At 31.5% G+C, this 18,443-nt stretch overlaps 2 protein-coding genes across 3 annotated transcripts; one reads left to right on the top strand and one right to left on the bottom strand.

Moving 5' to 3' along the window:
• Nucleotides 1-182: 182 nt before the first annotated feature.
• Nucleotides 183-10,531, top strand: LOC148229685 (hemocyte protein-glutamine gamma-glutamyltransferase-like). 2 transcript variants are annotated; one of them, XM_088196746.1, is made up of 12 exons: nucleotides 183-813; nucleotides 3,042-3,243; nucleotides 3,316-3,446; nucleotides 3,564-3,699; nucleotides 4,793-4,976; nucleotides 6,219-6,643; nucleotides 6,714-6,933; nucleotides 7,354-7,633; nucleotides 7,696-7,804; nucleotides 9,296-9,456; nucleotides 9,528-9,719; nucleotides 9,835-10,531. In XM_088196746.1, the coding sequence occupies exons 1-12, from the start codon at nucleotides 796-798 to the stop codon at nucleotides 9,919-9,921; spliced, it is 2,145 nt and encodes a 714-aa protein (XP_088052872.1). In that variant the 5' UTR covers nucleotides 183-795; the 3' UTR covers nucleotides 9,922-10,531. The 2 variants fall into 2 exon arrangements, with proteins under 2 accessions (XP_088052872.1, XP_088052873.1); XM_088196747.1 differs by lacking the exon at nucleotides 183-813 and adding an exon at nucleotides 2,943-2,982.
• Nucleotides 10,522-17,720, bottom strand: LOC148229686 (BOS complex subunit NCLN). The gene is made up of 8 exons (XM_088196758.1): nucleotides 17,493-17,720; nucleotides 13,897-14,084; nucleotides 13,540-13,726; nucleotides 13,315-13,478; nucleotides 12,142-12,606; nucleotides 11,919-12,077; nucleotides 11,619-11,839; nucleotides 10,522-11,549 (listed from the first exon to the last, which is right to left on the bottom strand). The coding sequence occupies exons 1-8, from the start codon at nucleotides 17,632-17,634 to the stop codon at nucleotides 11,399-11,401; spliced, it is 1,677 nt and encodes a 558-aa protein (XP_088052884.1). The 5' UTR covers nucleotides 17,635-17,720; the 3' UTR covers nucleotides 10,522-11,398.
• Between the last annotated feature and the right edge of the window lie 723 nt (nucleotides 17,721-18,443).

Here is an 18,443-nt window from a genome sequence, read left to right on the forward strand (position 1 = left end):
AGCTCCAGGTCCACGAGTTTTATATTATATTAAAAATATATATTTATAATTTATAATTTTTTTTTTTTTTTTTTTTTTGTTAAAGGTGTTTATGTACTTTGACCTAAACTTAACGTATTTTATGTTCTTTTATTATTCTTATTTTTGTAATTCCTCTTAATTTAGCTAATCAATCGTAAATTGTGATAATGGTAATTAACCAGCAACCAATGAAATGTAAATATATATGTTTATAAAAATGTATTATTTAATTATGTAATAAACAAAAATTAAAAAAAAAAACCATACTTTTACGGTTATAAAATTTTTACATCATTATTTTTTTTCTTGATCTACCCAAAATAAACTGACATATTTTTTACTGTCCTTGCATTGATGCAACCGACATATATGGATTTGTCATCCGATGTAACCGCATAAATAACGCACGAAAGCGAACTTGTTTAACCACTTGGGTAAACCTTGAACCCGTTTCGTTAATTTTTTCTACATAATTTTACTTTTCTTGAAACATCTACGTCACGATCCCAATTCAGTTTATATTTAATTAAATCGCTTACTACATCTCTAATGATAAAAACGCATACATATTTTGGCAGTAGTGCACAAATAATATTTCTCCTTAGAGCAATTGACCAATGGACCAAAGCAGGCATGACGCTACTCATCGGATTCTTATTTTTAAAGAAGGAAAACCCACCAAGGATTGACAGTCTTAACTAGAGTGTCGGACAGTAAGGAGTAGTCAGTGTAGAAGCAGAAGGCCTAGAGAAAACAACACATCCTATTACCACAATGTCCGATACACAAGACGTGAGTCATATTTTTGATGATAAATAACAACGATAAATTTGGAAGTTTTGAATTTTTTAAATTAAGTTTATACATTAATTTTATAAAAAATAAACACATTTAACTAATGTGAATTGATCTAAATTGAACTTTTATTACTTAAAAGTAGAATATAATATATTAGTCACGATTTTAAAACCAACTAGTGTACATAAAAAAAGTTTATTGAAAACATAAATAGATATGAACTAAAGAAATACATCTTCGGCAAATTAAATAAATAATTAAAATATGGTAATCAGTTCATTGTGTTACGTTGTTCAGTAAATAAAATAAATAAATAGCTCTATTACAATAGTAAATAAAATAAATTAATAGGTAATATAAATTTAATTATTTATACTTATAAGAAATAAAAATCATAATATTTAATTAAGTACATAAACGTATTCATGCGATTGAACACATTTAAGTATTTAATTAAATAAAGTCATCTTAGTGCACAAATAAAAAAATCTGCAATATCTGAACTATCATATTTATATAGTATGCATTGCAAAATTAACGGATAGCTAGCCAAACCGATGTAATTTAACAGCAACTTAATCTAACTGATACCATAATATATTACATAAAATAGCTGAGAAACAAGTTTTGCGATTTATACACATATGTACATAGCCGTTTAGATTTTTATAGTTATTATGTAAAGCATATGTTTTTTAAACAATAATATACTACTAGTGCTATATTCAGCTTAAAGTGCAAAAATATTTATAAACAATAATAATAAACTTAAAACTAGAGAATCATTATTAAAATTTGTATTAATTACCTCGTGTCTAACTTCAGAGCGTTCTACGGGAATCTGTGTGTTTACATATATTATCCAGTGAATGTATGTACGTTGTTAATAAATATCTAATAACGAAACTACTATTCATATTTTTCTATTTCTTTTTTACTTATATGTATAAGTTATATTTAATATATTTTGCAATACTAATTATATTATATTTTTTATATTTAATATCACTATCTTATATTTACTAATTACCTTGCAACAAAATATTTTAAATTATTTCTGTAAATCAAATAAAACTTATTTTAAGAAATAATTAAAATGGGCTAAAGTGTAAAAAATAATGTATTTATACTCAAACTGAAAAAGTTTGGAATACAGAAAAAAAAATATTAATTATGCGATATGTGTCTTTAGATTGATTTTTTAGTGATAGCACATTTTTTATAATTTGCAAATAAATAACTAAATCAAAAATATCTTATAACAGAAATTGAGTGGTGTATTAGGTTATCAAAGCATTCTTGGTAATTACAGATATTATATAATTAATTACGTGCAGTATAACATGTGCTCATTTAAATTTACAATTAAAATTATATTATCTCTTGTATACACAATAAACATAATTATTGTGCTATAATTTACATTCCAAAAAAATCACAAAAAAATATATTTCATAAATATATTAAAGATAAAAATAAAATAAAATCATATTCTAAATTAATTTTATTTAATTGTCTAAAAATATATTCTATTCGTAGATAAATCTGCGTTGCAATTTAGGTCAGAGTTCATCAGGTGTCGCTAGACTTATTAGTATAAACAATACACGCAGTAATCATTATTCTCATTAACATTATGTGCATTAGTTATGTTAAATAAGCGGTTAACCACATCCTTTGCAATGTATAGCTTAATTAAAAATGTGTTTTTTAGTGTTAATATAAAAAGATAACTCTTTGATAGCCACGAATTCCATATGTTTATTATTAATTTAACAAACCGTAATAAAATTATTTATTTTTTCTATAAAATATAATAATAAATAGAACAACAATATCAGATCATTTTTTTATAATACCATGCTGGTAGATATACAATAGTGATAGTGATCAACGCGAATAAAGGTCATTGTTAGATGGAGATCACAACTAGAAGGTCAGATCAGGTACTTCACACCAAAACCGAAACGATGATTCAAAAACCTTTTCGATGCGTGAGTCATAAAGTTTATGTGAATGATAATGATTAATAACACTCTATAACTCCCACGTAAATTATGTGCAAACTAAGATTTATTCCAGTTTGCAGCATAGTAACCAAAATGTTTATAAAATTCAACTCCACTTTATACTCAACAGTTGAACTGAAACATTCGAATTAAAGTAATACCGTTTTTTATGATCATAGTTATATGTAATTAATACATTATTTTTGTTATAAGATGGAGCTTTTAGAAGTGGAGATGACCTACTTTTATCCGCTGGAGAATTCCGCGGACCATCACACCGACAAATTCGAATTGGTGCACCAAGATCCGAGAATTCCGGTGCTGAGGAGAGGGCAAAAATTTTCGATGGCCATCAGATTTGCAAACAGGCCATATGATAAATCCATCGATCAGATAAGAATAATATTTTCCTTAGGTATTATTTTAATAAATGTTGAATATTTTTATATATTATACATATAGTATAATATAATACATACAATTTTAGGTGAAAATGCCAATGTTATAAAGAGAACAAAAGGTGCAATGTTTTTAAGCAATGAGAAAAGTACAGACGATGATATTTATCAATGGTCTGCTTTAATTGTCGCTGAGCAAGAAGATACAGTTACACTTGAGGTATTATATTTTTAATTTTAACACCTTTAAGTAAAATTATGAGATGCAATAAATTGTAGTATATACATACGTACATATGTATAAAATATAATATATATACATTGCCAATCATTTTAGGTTAGTAGTCCTTGTGATGCTCCTGTTGGTGCTTGGACTTTTGCCGTCACAAGTATGCTAAAGAGTAATCCGAAAAACATTGTAACTTTTGATTATGAAGATGACGTCTACATTCTCTTCAACCCTTGGAACAAAGGTATGGAAATTTATATTAATTTTATCAGACTCTGATTGTGTTATATCTTGTATATTCTGGATCACAATTCACAACTAATAATTTTTCCACACAAAGTTAAGATAACTTATGTATAATAACATGCCATAAGAAGGCAAACGATGACACCACATTCTTGTCATAAATTGAAAGGGGTCATCAAGGCACTCGGATTCTTCGAAAGTTGCCAGATTTCCGTTGGGCCTAACTTAGAGACAAGGAGATTATTTTCTATTATGTATGCATGCTACGCGACTTTCTATATTATCATATATTTTGTATGTATAATAAAATATTTGTAGCTACACTTTCACTTTATGGGATGCTTTTCAATTAATTGAAATAAAATATAACGCCTTCAATTCGCACGTATGATGCAATATAGAAACGATTCGAATGAATTCAGTCATTATTCAAAGACTTTAAAATACGGTTGTCTGTTATAATCATAAATATTTTAAAAATATGAATATTATGGTTGCTTCTCTACGATTTTTTCATTTTTATTAAATAACTTACTTGATTTACTCTAACAATATATTGTAGTTTTAATATTAGAACTATTATCCACAGTTTGGGAAACTAGCGAACGCGCCGACTTGGTCGCAATCTATTTAAGAATGCAATGACTCATCGTGTACCTAATACTTTATAATAAATGGCGTTATTATCACGCAATACAAATTACTATTAATGATGATTGTGTCAATGTATCACAATTTACTAACGATTATTTAAATTTAACTAAAAGTATTGTCGTGACATTAAAATAATACTTAAATATTCCCTGAGGATAAAATACTTTACATCTATGCAATTCTTCTGAAGTGGTACTTATTTTAAATGATGTTAATAAACTTAAAGTACAATCTTATGAAACCAATATATTATTGCATTGCGGAATAGAAAGATTTGCTTCCATTTGTAAATCTAGTCAAGAAACGAAAGTAAAATATTTAAAGCATTGAATTGATCAATATTGATAACATATATTAAATATAAATAATTAAATCATTGAAATCGATCGTATATTTTTCAATATTTCAATGTAGCTAAGATGAAATATAACTTTCAGATGACCAAGTTTACATGGACGATCAAGGATTGTTGGACGAGTACATTATGAACGACGTTGGAAAGATTTGGGTCGGCCCCATGGGTACATCCAGGGGCCGAGAATGGGTTTTTGGCCAATTTGACGACACCATATTGCCAGCTTGCATGCTGATGCTGGACCGAGCTGAAATCCCATATGCACAGTTAGTAAATTATTGTAAAATCAATAAAGTAAATCCTCCGATGTAATATGACAGGCGTAAGTCTAATACGTAAATTGTATCGACAATACACCTACTAAGTAAGTGGTGAGACACCAGACTGAAATCAGTCGTATATTTTATTAATTATAAACTATTTCTATCAATAGATGTAAATGCACGACCTGGTTCGAATTAATTATAATTATTCATCACGATATTAATCCGTGCGATTAGAAGTTATAATTATAATAAGAAATTAAAAAAAATACTTAGGTCCATATGGGATTCAAACCCAGATTGTTTAGGTATATCATTAAGCATTAATTTAAAACGATTTTCATGTAGAATTACACTCTGATATCAACTATATATATCATTATATTCCCCCCCACCTTGAATTTTATCAGAAAAATGCATGGCATTCAATTAAATGCTATGAATCTTAATGATATACAATAGACATATTTAAAAAAGCTGAAATGACGTCTCAGATTAGCCTAAACCAAAAATTTTTGGGTTAAATTTTTTTTTCAAATAAAATCTAAAAAATCATTATCAAATCTATCTCGAAAATATTTAATTTCAGCGAAATCATATCAGAATACATTTTCACTGGTAGATACGAATTTTTACCAGTGAAAATATAATTTACCTGGTAGGTGCTAATAAATTTATATGATTTCAACTTTTTCATATGTAGTAATAGATACATTTACATACTTATTTATTTACATGCGACGTATAAATGTTACAGTAAATGTGTATTTTTCAGTAAAGTTATATTTTCACTTGTCAAGTCCAAACACATTTTCACTAAAAACTTATATTATATTTATGCTAGCAAAAATATAATATAACTTATAGGCACAAGTGAAATTATATGCTGCTCAATTTGACAGCTGCGATAAGTCCACTTGCTGTTCAAACCAAAACCAAAAACTCTAATTAGTTCTAAAACTAATTGGAGCTTTAAAATCATTAGGTCAACTTCAAAATACAAACTAAGCCAACTCATCTCTCAGGGGAAAATAAGTGGAAGAAGTACAGACAGAGGTCATAGTTTGTTTTTAGTTTCATAAGTGTTTAGATCGGTCTATGTCCTAGACTCTAGGACATAGACCGACCTAAGAAGTCTAATTGAACTTAGACTCTAGATCTAGATTTAATTCACTCGCCACCAACTTCATGCGTCTCACACAGATCTGTGTATTTATTGTGTTAATTGAAATTTGATAATTTCAGACGCGGTGATCCGATCAGGGTGACAAGGGTTATATCAAAGATAGTGAACTCCAACGACGATCAAGGAGTTTTGGTCGGCCGATGGGATGGAGAGTACGCCGATGGTACAGCTCCTGCTGCTTGGACCGGCAGTGTCGCAATCTTGGAAAAGTTCTTGGAGACCCAAGAAGAAGTCAGCTACGGACAGTGCTGGGTGTTTGGAGGTGTTGTTACAACGGCATGCAGAGCTTTGGGTATACCTTCTCGTGTCGTTTCCAATTTGGTATCAGCTCACGATGCTAATGCTTCACTCACCGTCGATAAATACTTCAACGAAAAAATGGAAGAATTAGATTTTGATCCCAATAATCCGATGGGTGAAGATTCCATTTGGAACTATCACGTCTGGAATGATGTTTGGATGGCGCGTCCAGATCTACCGAAAGGTATTATTCTAAAAAAAGTAAATAATCGTTCAGTATTTACTCAATTATATATAATACATGTGTATATTAGGATATGGTGGTTGGCAAGCTGTTGATGCAACTCCTCAAGAGAAATCTGGTGGATTCTATCAATGCGGTCCGGCTTCTCTAGAAGCTATCAAACAAGGGGCAGTTGGATATCAGCATGATGTTAGTTTCCTCCTCGCTTCTGTAAACGCCGATCTGATGAGATGGAAAATTGATTCTTCTAATGCACTAGGATTCTCTAAAATCGACAGCAACAAATACCAGTAATTACTTAATATATTTATATTCGTGATGTTCAGAATCAATATCAGACGTAAAACCTTTAGGCCGGTTTTACATTTTGCCGGATGGATTTGCCCGGCACCGGGCCGGCGTCGTGTAGTGGGGGTGGTGTTGTATGGGCAGCGTCAGGCCGGCGCCGGATGGATTCGTCCGGCACGTCTGAAATGGTCAGTACTAGCCCATACAACACCACCCCCATTACACGGCGCCGGCCCGATGCCGGGCGAAGTGAAACCGGCCTTACTTATTTCGTTTGATGTAAAATTATTTATATGTCTAAGAATGAAACAAACTTTACTGGACAACATGTTCATTCTTTGGAGTCTGATATTAATTCTAGATGTAACTATTTTTTATTATAAATTAAAATAGACTTACTTACTATATATTTCACTTTAAAGCATCGGGCGTCTGATTTTAACCAAAGCACCATTTGTGTTCGATCCAAATGGAGATACTGACAGGGAAGACATAACAGATCAATACAAAGCCAAAGAAGGAACTGAAGCTGAAAGATTGGCTTTGTATAACGGCGTCAGAGGCACTGAAAGAGCTAAAAGATTTTACGCCATTCCCGATGAAATTAATGAAGATATCGAGTTTAATCTCATTGAATTGGATAAGATTAACATCGGAGAACCGTTCAGCGTATCAGTCGACATCAAGAATAAGAGTAAAGATGTAAGAATTTTATATTAATAAAATCATATGTATTCAACATTAATATTATGTGTATTTAACAGCCAAGGCGTATTAAAGCCATATTGAAGGCTGGAAGTATGTTTTACACGGGCGTAAAAGCCGATTTGGTCAAAAAGGCAGAGGGAGAGTTCACAATACAACCAGATAAAAGTAAGTATTGTACAAGAGCTGTTTAACTCTTTGATTGCCGAAATCCGATACATTGGCTTTTACTACTTTGACGAAAATTGCCGTAAAAATCGTATACATTTTTAATGGACTGTTGGGTATTTGGTTCAGAGGAAAAATATTTTTCTTTCGGGCATACATTTTTATTATTTACCTTTTAATGTAAGGTGTTGTAAACATGGGAAATAAAAAAGCAAATGGAATCAAAGTTCATCAATATTATAGGTATCGTAGCACAATGCACTGTACATTGTCTTGATAAAATAAACACGTCTTCTTTTTCATATCTTTTCAACTACTTTTCTAAAGAATTAGAAATTTCTCAATAATTTTCTCGTTTTTATATTGTAATAATGTTAAAATTATTTAAATTATTTTAAAATTATTTTTTGCTAACAAGTATAAGTTTCTTGATATAGTCAATTTTATCATCGTACATCAGTACCTATGCCAGTTGTGACGCATAGATGTATTGCCCTGGGAATTTCAAAACATTTTTTTACCAAATACACCTAGATTCATTATCCTATATATGATTTATATATTATATTATTTATGTATAGTACTAAGGTGATTAGATTTTGAAAGTATCAAAGGAAGACACTAAAAATAAAAGTCATTTCAAACATTTTTGCACAAAACACATCTAGGAATTTTTGTTTGAGGAAGACATATTGCTACGGGCACTAAAAAGGATAATTTCAAAAATTTTGCTTAAAGACCATCTCCTAAAATTTTTGAGAAAAAGAAATTTCTACGGAAGCTTAAAAATGTTTTTTTTTTTGAAATTTTGTTCAAGGAGGACATCTGGTCACCTTAATAGTACTAAATATCATATGCAGTAGACCCCCCAATAACACGGTAAACTAGGGTCATGCTATTTGGGTGCGTATAGTTGGGGGGACTAGAAAATACTCATATTATTTTTTGCAATGCGTACGTACGAATCAGGCGCGTGTAGTGAGATATCCTCCCTTTGGCTCGCTCACACATAAAGTAACGGGCACCCAAATAGCACGTCCCCAATTTACCGTGTTATTTGGGGGGTCTACTGTATTCGTATAAATGATAAAAATATATAAATAAAATTATATATATAGAAAAACACTAATAGCAAATATGGAATTAATAAATAGGGAATATTTGTGGTAAAAAATTGTAATCAAAAATATTTCCAGCAAAATAATTCAATTCTAGAGAATATTTAGGAAAATATTATCTGAATCATTTATTATTATCGTGTCATTGAAATTATACTTCTGTGTAATAGTGAGTTTTAGGATTAGAGAAATAGAATATTTACAAATGTAAAATATTATTTATTAACATCATTATTAGATGACCTATGTATGTTTTAAAATAAAATCTTTACTGGAAACTCACGTAGATATACGATTCAGATAATCCAATAACTTTCCAAAAAGTCCATTTCATATCATTATATTAATTTTATATTATAAAACCAAATTTTAGGCGAAAGTGTAAAACTGAATGTGTCTGCCGATGAATACATTCCGAAACTGGTGGAATACTGCAACATGAAGATATACGCAATCTGCACCGTTTTAGAGACAAGTCAAACTTGGGCTGGAGAAGACGACTTCCAAGTAATGAAACCTAGCATTGAAATTAAGGTAATTATATATATATTATATAATATAGGATTTTAAGAGTATTGTGTGATTGATTTTTAATGAAATTGTAGTTCAATAACGAATTGGGTGTTGGTAAGCCATCTACCGCTAGTCTCACGTTCAAGAATCCACTGAAGAAAATGTTGACTGATTGTAAATTCCACGTCGCCGGACCCGGACTCGTAAGGAGGAACATAATCGTGCCCCACGATAACGTAGCTCCTAATGCCGTTCTTTGGGCCGACGTTCCCATAAATCCAACGGTAAGAATGATTACATTGTTTGTTTGACAAGTAATTGTACATTAAAATCAAGTTATCTCATAATGTTGTTTGTTAATATTGTCTAAACATATTTATATTATTTTATTTTCCATAGGCTTCCGGATCGTTGAAGCTCATTGTGACATTCAGTTCAGTTGAATTAGTGGACGTCATTGGAAGTGCCAGCGTTGAAGTGTCTTAAAAATATATGCTAATCAAAAATATCCGACTGAATTAGGAACTTATTTAGTTAAAAACCTTCCGAGATGGTTCCACTACCTCTATATTGATTTTTTATGTTCTGAAATCTGAATGAGATTTCAGATTATAAAAAATTAATATCATTAATATTTCCCTAAAAAGTTCTATTAAAAAAGTGCTGAAAGGTACAGTTAGTTTAAAAATCTCCATTCACCCCCAATTTGTATTATACATTCTACATCGATAATCGTTCGAGATTTCTGCTGATTGTGGGTTTGAAATAATTTTAATTTGCACAGTTTCAGCACAATTTGCTGCATGTTTAAATTTTTTATAAGCTGTTTTTTGTAAATTGCATTTAGGCTCGAAACAAAAAAAGTGGTGCCTGACCAATGGAAGGTCTCTCAGACTCTGCAACTAAAACACGTCGGATATTTTTTATATTAAATACCAAAATAATTATAGTATAATTCCTCTAATCTGATATAAAATCAACAAATAGAAGGAATCATACAGCAGTTGATATATTAAATATAATTAGTTTTAATAAATTTTTATCACATTTTTATAATACTATATACAAAAATAAAACAAAACTACATATAACAAAATCTTTTTATTAACAATCATTATTTTATAAAATTGCGAATTCATTTTTGAAAAAACCAACAATCTTTTCAATAAACGCAGTTGTTTGAAAACACTAACAACTCAAAAATGGAAAGTTTAATTAAAGTATAATATATTTGATCGTAAATTAACAACAAAAACAAACAAACCACTCATATACGTACAAAACATAACATCAGTTTTGATTAAAATGATGATGTAATTAAAATTGTGGTGTTAAAAAAAAACTGACTTAAACGTCAATGATAATAATTGAGCTTTATATAAAACATAAATAAAACTCCCCCAGTAATATAATGGCAAAAGGATGATAATAAATAATAAAGTATTAAGTATTAATGCAAATGGACTACATATATTGTTTGTGATTAACCATTGTCTTTCACATTCAACGCTTAGGGGAATGATTATGTAATTTATAACCGGCGCTACTTATTCTAAAGTACTCTATATACATAAATAAATCGAATAAAGTATATAATATAATAAATACCCTTATTTCACATTTTGAATGCTAATACATACAGTACAGCGCTAATTCGTTCAATAAACATCATACAAAATATTGTTATCATTAATTTGACAAAAGAAGTCGCCATTATATCATTGTATTGCTAATTTTATTTGGTTTACTTATTATATAATGCTAGATATCGATTACAGATATTTAAAAAATACATAAAGTCCAGATAATAAATTCTAAATTCCTAAGACTGTTATAAAAAAATGTAACGTTAGGCCAATTCACATTTTGAAAACATTTTCATAATACATATTAGATTATGTATGCGAATAGGAGAGGTAGGGGGAACACACGCTAACGTCATATATAAATACATTATAATTATTTATTGCACTTTGTATGACTTTGTGGCACAAATTGTCATTTTGCAGACTTGATGATACACAAACGGAAACTTGAATATGAATAAATAAACAACCCCTAAATACATGACTATAGCAACTGTCAAGAAGAGATCAAATATTGCTGGCTTGACGCTGAAAAAATAAATATATTCATTAATAACATTGTCACTGATGAATTATATATTATAAAAGGGTACATACTTATAAATATTAAGCATAGCTGATGTAGGCGTATAAGTCGAAAATTCAGGATCTCTCTTATCAGGAGAGTAATACGTTATGCCCAAATCGGGAATATATTTTCCCAAAGCTTCCGACAGAATGGATATGATAGGATTCTGTACATGTGACACGAATTGTGTAGCTCTCGGTTGAGAAGTCAAATACCGCATCCACGCTTCAATCGAATTAGGATCAGTTTTCTATAAAAACACAGTATGGTTTGGTTCACGAAATGCAAAATATGTACAATTTAATTTTATATATTTATATTATACATACCAACGACCCAGAAAATATAGCACTGTAATCAGAAGTTGAAACGTTGTATAGATAACCAGCTAATGCATCGGCTATGACTTGAGCGTTGGCCGTCAGAGTTTTTATATCAACCGAATCATAATTATCAATCAAAGAACTGCGTGTCAAAGATTTATGACTCTAAAAATAATATAATATTAGTACAAATATATATATAATGAAAACAACTAACTATCCAACTAACCCTCAAAGAGCTGAGCGTAAAAGCCGGCAGTCTTCTGATGCTGAATCGTTCGTGTTCCCAAGCCAAGTTTTCATCGGCCAAATTGATCTTTTTATGAATTCCATCTATGTTAATGTTGCCTTGTATGGCAGCTGCCTGTTTCAATTGATCGTAAAATAGGTTTGTCGGACTGCCGTCCTTGGGCGGTTTGGAAACGTGCATGACGATAGATCCGTCCGATGCCAACGAATCCAGACATAGTACAAAGGAAGCGTCTTGAATGATAGAACCTTCGACCGAGTCCAGTTGATCTTCGATCCATTTTTTAGTTGAATAATAATTCATATAAGCCGCTCCCGTGAGTAAGAATACTAGATTAACCGGACCGCGCGTACTCGGAGTAGAATACAGCTGAGAGAATATTCTCGCAAGTTCCAAGAGTACAGATACGCCAGATCCGTTCGAATCTGCTCCAAAAGCCATTTCCTTTAATAAATAAGTTAATAAATTATTAATATGTTCTTTTAAATAATAGTATTTAAGTTAAGGTGATTCACAAATGTTGTTACAAATAGGTAGTGTAATTTTTAGTTGTTCTAGAATCATGAATTATTGACATTTTGAGATTCGCTTCGTGAGGTTTTACTCAGACAATTTATAAGATAACCATCATCTGCAAATTAATACTTTTTTAACTTTTTAAATGTCTGTGAACTAATGTAAGCGACACAAGCTTTTGTGCTAGTTTCTGTATCGTTAATCTCGGATCTGATTAAATGGCAGCCCTAATATCCTCACTAACAATCCCTAAGGACTTGCTTAGATATTCAATATCAAAATTTTTAGAACCACATTTCACACTTGCTAAATTTAATCGTATCCCACCCATTGCATTACAGGTATTTATAACTGCTATGATGACCAAGTTGAAACAAAGTATTAATCATTCTGATTAAAATAAATATCAACAGTCTTTATGTCAATATTTATGACCACTTTTTAAATTTTTGAAACCTCTGATGATGATTATGTGTCAAAGTTGGGGATATTGCAAGCAAAAAGCGTACAAATCTAAACAAGTTGTAAACATACATAAGTACTGCTATCTAAGAAAATACCAGTTTACATTAACAACAGTTACCCATATTTATTTTGTAGCAATATACGTGAATCAATATTTATTTTAACGCTTACTGGTGCAATCGCAGATGAGTCATAATGAGCGACTATAGCGACAGTCGGTAGTTTAGAGTTATCTCTAATATTAGTCGTTTTTCCTAGAGTTTCTTGACCCATCAATTGGCCATGTAGAGTTGCGACTTTTGATTCCTGCTTTTGACTATTAGCACCGCTTATTACTGGAATAAACATATAAATTATAATTTATTTTGATAAAGAGATGTATCAAAAACATTTTACCTATTTGATAGCCGTTGGCGAGTGCCAAATTCATTAAATTGTCAAGAGCGCTGTTCGATTTATCATCAGATACGAAATTAGTCGACAAGTCTCTGACAATAGAATCTAAATCAGACGACCAAGGTACAAAATAAACAGGTATCATTATTTCTTGTGCTGACATCGCCGATTCCAAAAGCAGCAAATGCTGAAACCGTACAAAGGTATTTAAGCTTGCCGGAATATATAAAAAAGAATTGAATTAAATTTTTAGTTACATAAAAATACTACTATTGGACCTTAATGCAATTTACAAAGATGACTTACGAGTGCTAAGGTAACATATATCGTAAAGTAAAATCTGATTATGGTATGAACCTCTTTTTCAATGGTAGATAATTCGTTAAGTTTTTCCGGCATTAAAACAAGCAGAGCTCCGGCTTTGGATCGAATGTCCAGGAATTGGTCGACGGAAATGTCTTGCAATCGAGCGACGACGCAGTGACGAGAAGTGCTCCATCCGGCCAAAGAGCGGGCTTCCAAATTAACAGCTGTACTTCTGCAACCTGAAAAAAACACATAATTTTCAAAATAAACTTTCTGTTCTTTCACGGAATTTTATGAAAACTCTTCCATGAGAGAAATTTACAATCGCCTATCTAATGATTGAATCCTTATGCCTGTATCTTCTTAGATGTTTTCTTTGACAAAGAGTTATAAATATAGCACCTGGTGTTTTTGTATCAATATTTTTGCGCAAGTTTTATTTTTTCGAGATAATTAGTGTAAGCTTATAATTGTGTATCTCAAAAATATTAAACAATTTTGTGTATTCATCTCTTTTTGAGACCATTAATTTCTTGGACTTTGTGTCCATTGTGATGGTGAAATATAGAACACAATATCACTATATATGTGTAAAAAAAATGGTTTTAATGATAAAGTAAATATATGTATTTCAAAATTTGTGGTTGGAAATATCAATAAATTTAATAGGTTTGTATCTGTCAATGAGCATCTGTATCTAGATTTTACGAAATTCATTGTTGAAAATGTGATTTGGGGCAAAATTTGGCCAGACAGTGGTCGTTTTTTAAATATACAGTAGACACCCCAATAACACTGTTCCTATTAGCACTATCGACGGAAAAAATGCGATTATACCAACATGTTTTCCACTCATTGAGATTGTGAACTACGTCACACTCGTTCACTAAGAATGATTCGGTAAAGTATTGTCACGGATAACTACCCTTGTCTCGCTTGCTCTTACACTATGTGCATCTCCTTTTTGATCTGTCTCATCTTCATTTCGGTTCGGATGGCCTCGAATCCCGAGCTCTGAGTGAGATGGCAGGGATTGTCAACTTTCTGCTAAACTTCGGATCTGGTTCATACTAGGATTCTATATAAATATTATCAACATTTAATTTTTTAACCGTTATTATTTATTTTAATTTTTCCTTGCAAGCCATGTTTAACAATGGGAATAAAAACAAATTTAAAAGGAAAGTTATTTCCTTAGAAGAAAAAATATTTTTTTAGATCGACTAGAACAAGGAGAAAAATTATTTGTAATTTCAAGAGAATTTAATCTAGCATATGAATCTATTTTTTATAAAATGTATTCTGATTCAAATATAATATTAATTTATTGACTTATATCATTTTTATTTCTCGCACTAAAAGGTACAGTCCTTACGAAAATATTTCAGTTAAAAATATAACTGTAAAACAAATATATATGTATGTAGATAAATAGAAAGGTTGTTAAATTTAACTCCCCTGCCATGCAATATGCATTCCTAACAGTCCCCACATAGTGCCTCTCGCTCACTCGCGTGTTAAGTGACGAGAATGAGTGAAAGCTAGATAGGGTCCAGATTCAGGATATACGAATATGGGACATTTTCGGCGGGAAGATCTTTTCACATTTTATAATAAAACGGCACATTTTGGAAATCAAATATGTTTTTATGAACCTTTTCCATTTTTTAAAATCTCTTTGTTTTCTTTTATTAAACTATAAAAAACTTCACAATTGACTTTACTATAGTTTTATAAAATAAATATATTTTTTCCATTGTGATAATATCGAGTCTATTGTGCTCATCTGTCCATTGTGCTTTAAGAATAAAAAAAAACTTTTCTGTGCTTGCATTATGTGCAGGCAAGGCCAATAAAAATCTAAAAAATGTAAAGATTTTAATTTTTCTGTTCTTCTAACTCAACAATGAAGAAAAATTGTTTTTTTTCCATTGCATGCTGTTTTTATCCAATTTGTTTGTCTTCTATTTGTTTAATAATATACTGTTTTAGAACAGAATATTGATTCAAGACGTAATTTTAATTTATTTCTATTCCTAATTCAGATAGATATTCAGCCGTTTTTTGAAATTCTTCATAGTGAGGTAGATTCCCTAATAACATCCAAACAAAACATTATATTTGTTTAAAGCTTCAACCTCAGTTCCTTAAATACTTAAGGAACTGAGGTGAACCTTGGCATACACCAAGCAAGTTTTAACTGTAACTTCATTAAAAAACATTTTCTTTTGCTTTTCAGAAACACTACTATCCTGAATGTTTAAATATTTATGGGAATAAAATTGTTTCAAGTATATTATTAATATAGTTTTTTACGAACAAATACTTGAATACGGAACATTTAACTGTCCCGACAACCTTAATTTAAACAGTGAGTTAAAATGTTAGAAAATGACATGTCCTGTAAATACAGACGTCTAGTCACCCATATAAGAGCATGCTCTCCTATCTCACTCGCACCCCTTACTTCATGTGTGCCACGTCAAAAGTAATAAAATCGTGCCGTTGCCTTCGCAGTGGGTACGCTCGGTAACAAGCGTTCCCATAAATTTTTTTACTTTTAACGTGGATTTTTTGACTTCTGAGAAGTGATAATTGTTTTTGCACCCTCTTATTGACCAAAATTCGGTTTGAATACACTGACTAAAACTATAGAATATTGGTAAGGATAGATATGGTATTTTTAAAACATAGTGTAATAAGTACAGACAAACTATGGAGAAATATGCGAGATATGACGTATGCCTGTTCTTCTTCTGTTTATTTTCCCCTGAGAGACGAGTTAGTTTAGTTTATATTTTGGACTTGAATTTGACAATGAATCACTAGGTTAGGATTTGGTTTGAACAGCAAATGGACGTACCACAACTGTCAAATTGAGTTTTCATGTCAGATTTAGAGCAGCATATAGTTTCACTAGCGCCTATCTACCCACTTATATTTTCGCTAGTAGAAATATATATCTACAGATGAAAATGTATTTGGACTTGACTAGTGAAAATATAACTTTACTAAAATTTCCGTGATGACCTTTTTTGACCTCCGAAAGCAATCTGTCCTCCTTAAACAAACATTTCCGAGAGCGCTTACGACCTTTTTATTCTTAGTGTCCTCCTTTGATATTTTCAAAATCTGGTCACCTTAATTAAACTCAGCGTTCATGCTGCTTCTTATAAGATGGAAATGGTCTTTCTTGAGCAAAGTTCTTTAGTTATTCACTATATTTTGGATGATTTTTTAAAAATGAAGAGAATATTGATGGTGGATTACCTTTCTAAGGGGCAAACCATAACATGACTTGGTGAAGCACTATATGTAGCACACACACACATCAGCAGTTACGATGGTTGAAATTTTTCAATTGAAAAAGTTGTAAAAGGGGTGAAATAGTAATAAGCTCATTTTTTGTAAAGCTGGTTTCTGCACATATAGGTGAAGAGGGAGGGGGCAATATGACACATTTAATTAACGTCGATATACTAATAAGAAACCGAATGTAACGTGATACATACATAAGAAAATAATATCTGCGATAAAGGTTATGTTTCAGTGAAGATTCGAGGATCGCCGGCCGGGAACTGAGGTTATGTATTAGACGAAACGAGAGCATAGACGAGCAATATAAGTAAAAAGACAAGAAAGATTACCGTGGGGCAGCGCGTGGAGATCGTGCTGCCTTGCTCTGGCCGCGAGGTGAGCCGCCGCCGGCGCCCCCAGCGTCCCCAAGCAGACGACCAGCGCCGCCAGCCAAGCCCCGCGGGCGGCCTCGCCCAGCGCCTCAGCCCACATCGCAGCCGCCGATCTTTGCTACTCGACCGGCTCGCGACTAGACTGACAAACGTCAACCCTCACCTGAACCCTTAATTCGACGCACTGGCAACACTGTTCGACTGCTCACAGTTCGCAATTTGCTACTAATTTTTATAATCTAATCGCCGAAAAACTAAAATTAATAATAAACATTTTGCTACATAAATACGTTTTAAAATTTCAAACTTACTTTTATTCCCCAAACATTGGTTAAAAATCGCAATTAACCGTTTATCAGTGTCGTCGTGTGTTATTCGCTGTTATTGACGATATTAACAAACGGTTAATTAACATTTTAACCGATGTTTGAGAAATAGCCACGCACATGGGCAAGACGTTGTTGGCCACATTCGCAGACGTTAGGGCCAAAAGTAGAACAAATGTTCATAATCATTAATTTCTTTGCGTTTCAATCTACTAGTTTGTTCTAATAATGTATCACTAGCCACGCACCGTAAAACCTATGCTAACCATATTATGAAACTCTAAACCGGGACAATCCCGGTCAAACCGAGACGTGTGATAAGCCGAACTATATTATTAATCTTAAATTTACTGTGATAACATAATCGGTAGAAGTCATGCGATTTTCAGAACGATATAATATAAACCAGAACAACTAAAAAAAGGTACAAAAGGTAATAAAGGACACTTTCCGGGACGCACAGTCCCGCACAATCCGGAACATCTGGTCATTTTAATCTAAGGGAATGAAAATTACTTTTACAATTTGTAAAATATTTGTGAGATTGTCAACATTTATATATTTAATTTAAAGAACATTAAAA

The sequence above is a fragment of the Plectrocnemia conspersa genome, unplaced genomic scaffold (genome assembly GCF_051122295.1).
Source record: "Plectrocnemia conspersa isolate PC_06_02 unplaced genomic scaffold, ASM5112229v1 ptg000011l, whole genome shotgun sequence".
NCBI classification, from domain to species: domain Eukaryota; kingdom Metazoa; phylum Arthropoda; class Insecta; order Trichoptera; family Polycentropodidae; genus Plectrocnemia; species Plectrocnemia conspersa.

Coding starts and splice junctions, on each gene's coding strand:
- LOC148229685 (XM_088196746.1), top strand. Junction 7,634..7,695: donor TCAAGAATAAGAGTAAAGAT/GTAAGAATTTTA, acceptor TGTATTTAACAG/CCAAGGCGTATTAAAGCCAT. Junction 9,457..9,527: donor AACCTAGCATTGAAATTAAG/GTAATTATATAT, acceptor ATGAAATTGTAG/TTCAATAACGAATTGGGTGT.
- LOC148229686 (XM_088196758.1), bottom strand. CDS start 17,634: ATGTGGGCTGAGGCGCTGGGCGAGGCCGCCCGCGGGGCTTGGCTGGCG. Junction 12,607..13,314: donor ACTCATCTGCGATTGCACCA/GTAAGCGTTAAA, acceptor TATTTATTAAAG/GAAATGGCTTTTGGAGCAGA. Junction 12,078..12,141: donor TTACGCTCAGCTCTTTGAGG/GTTAGTTGGATA, acceptor TATTATTTTTAG/AGTCATAAATCTTTGACACG.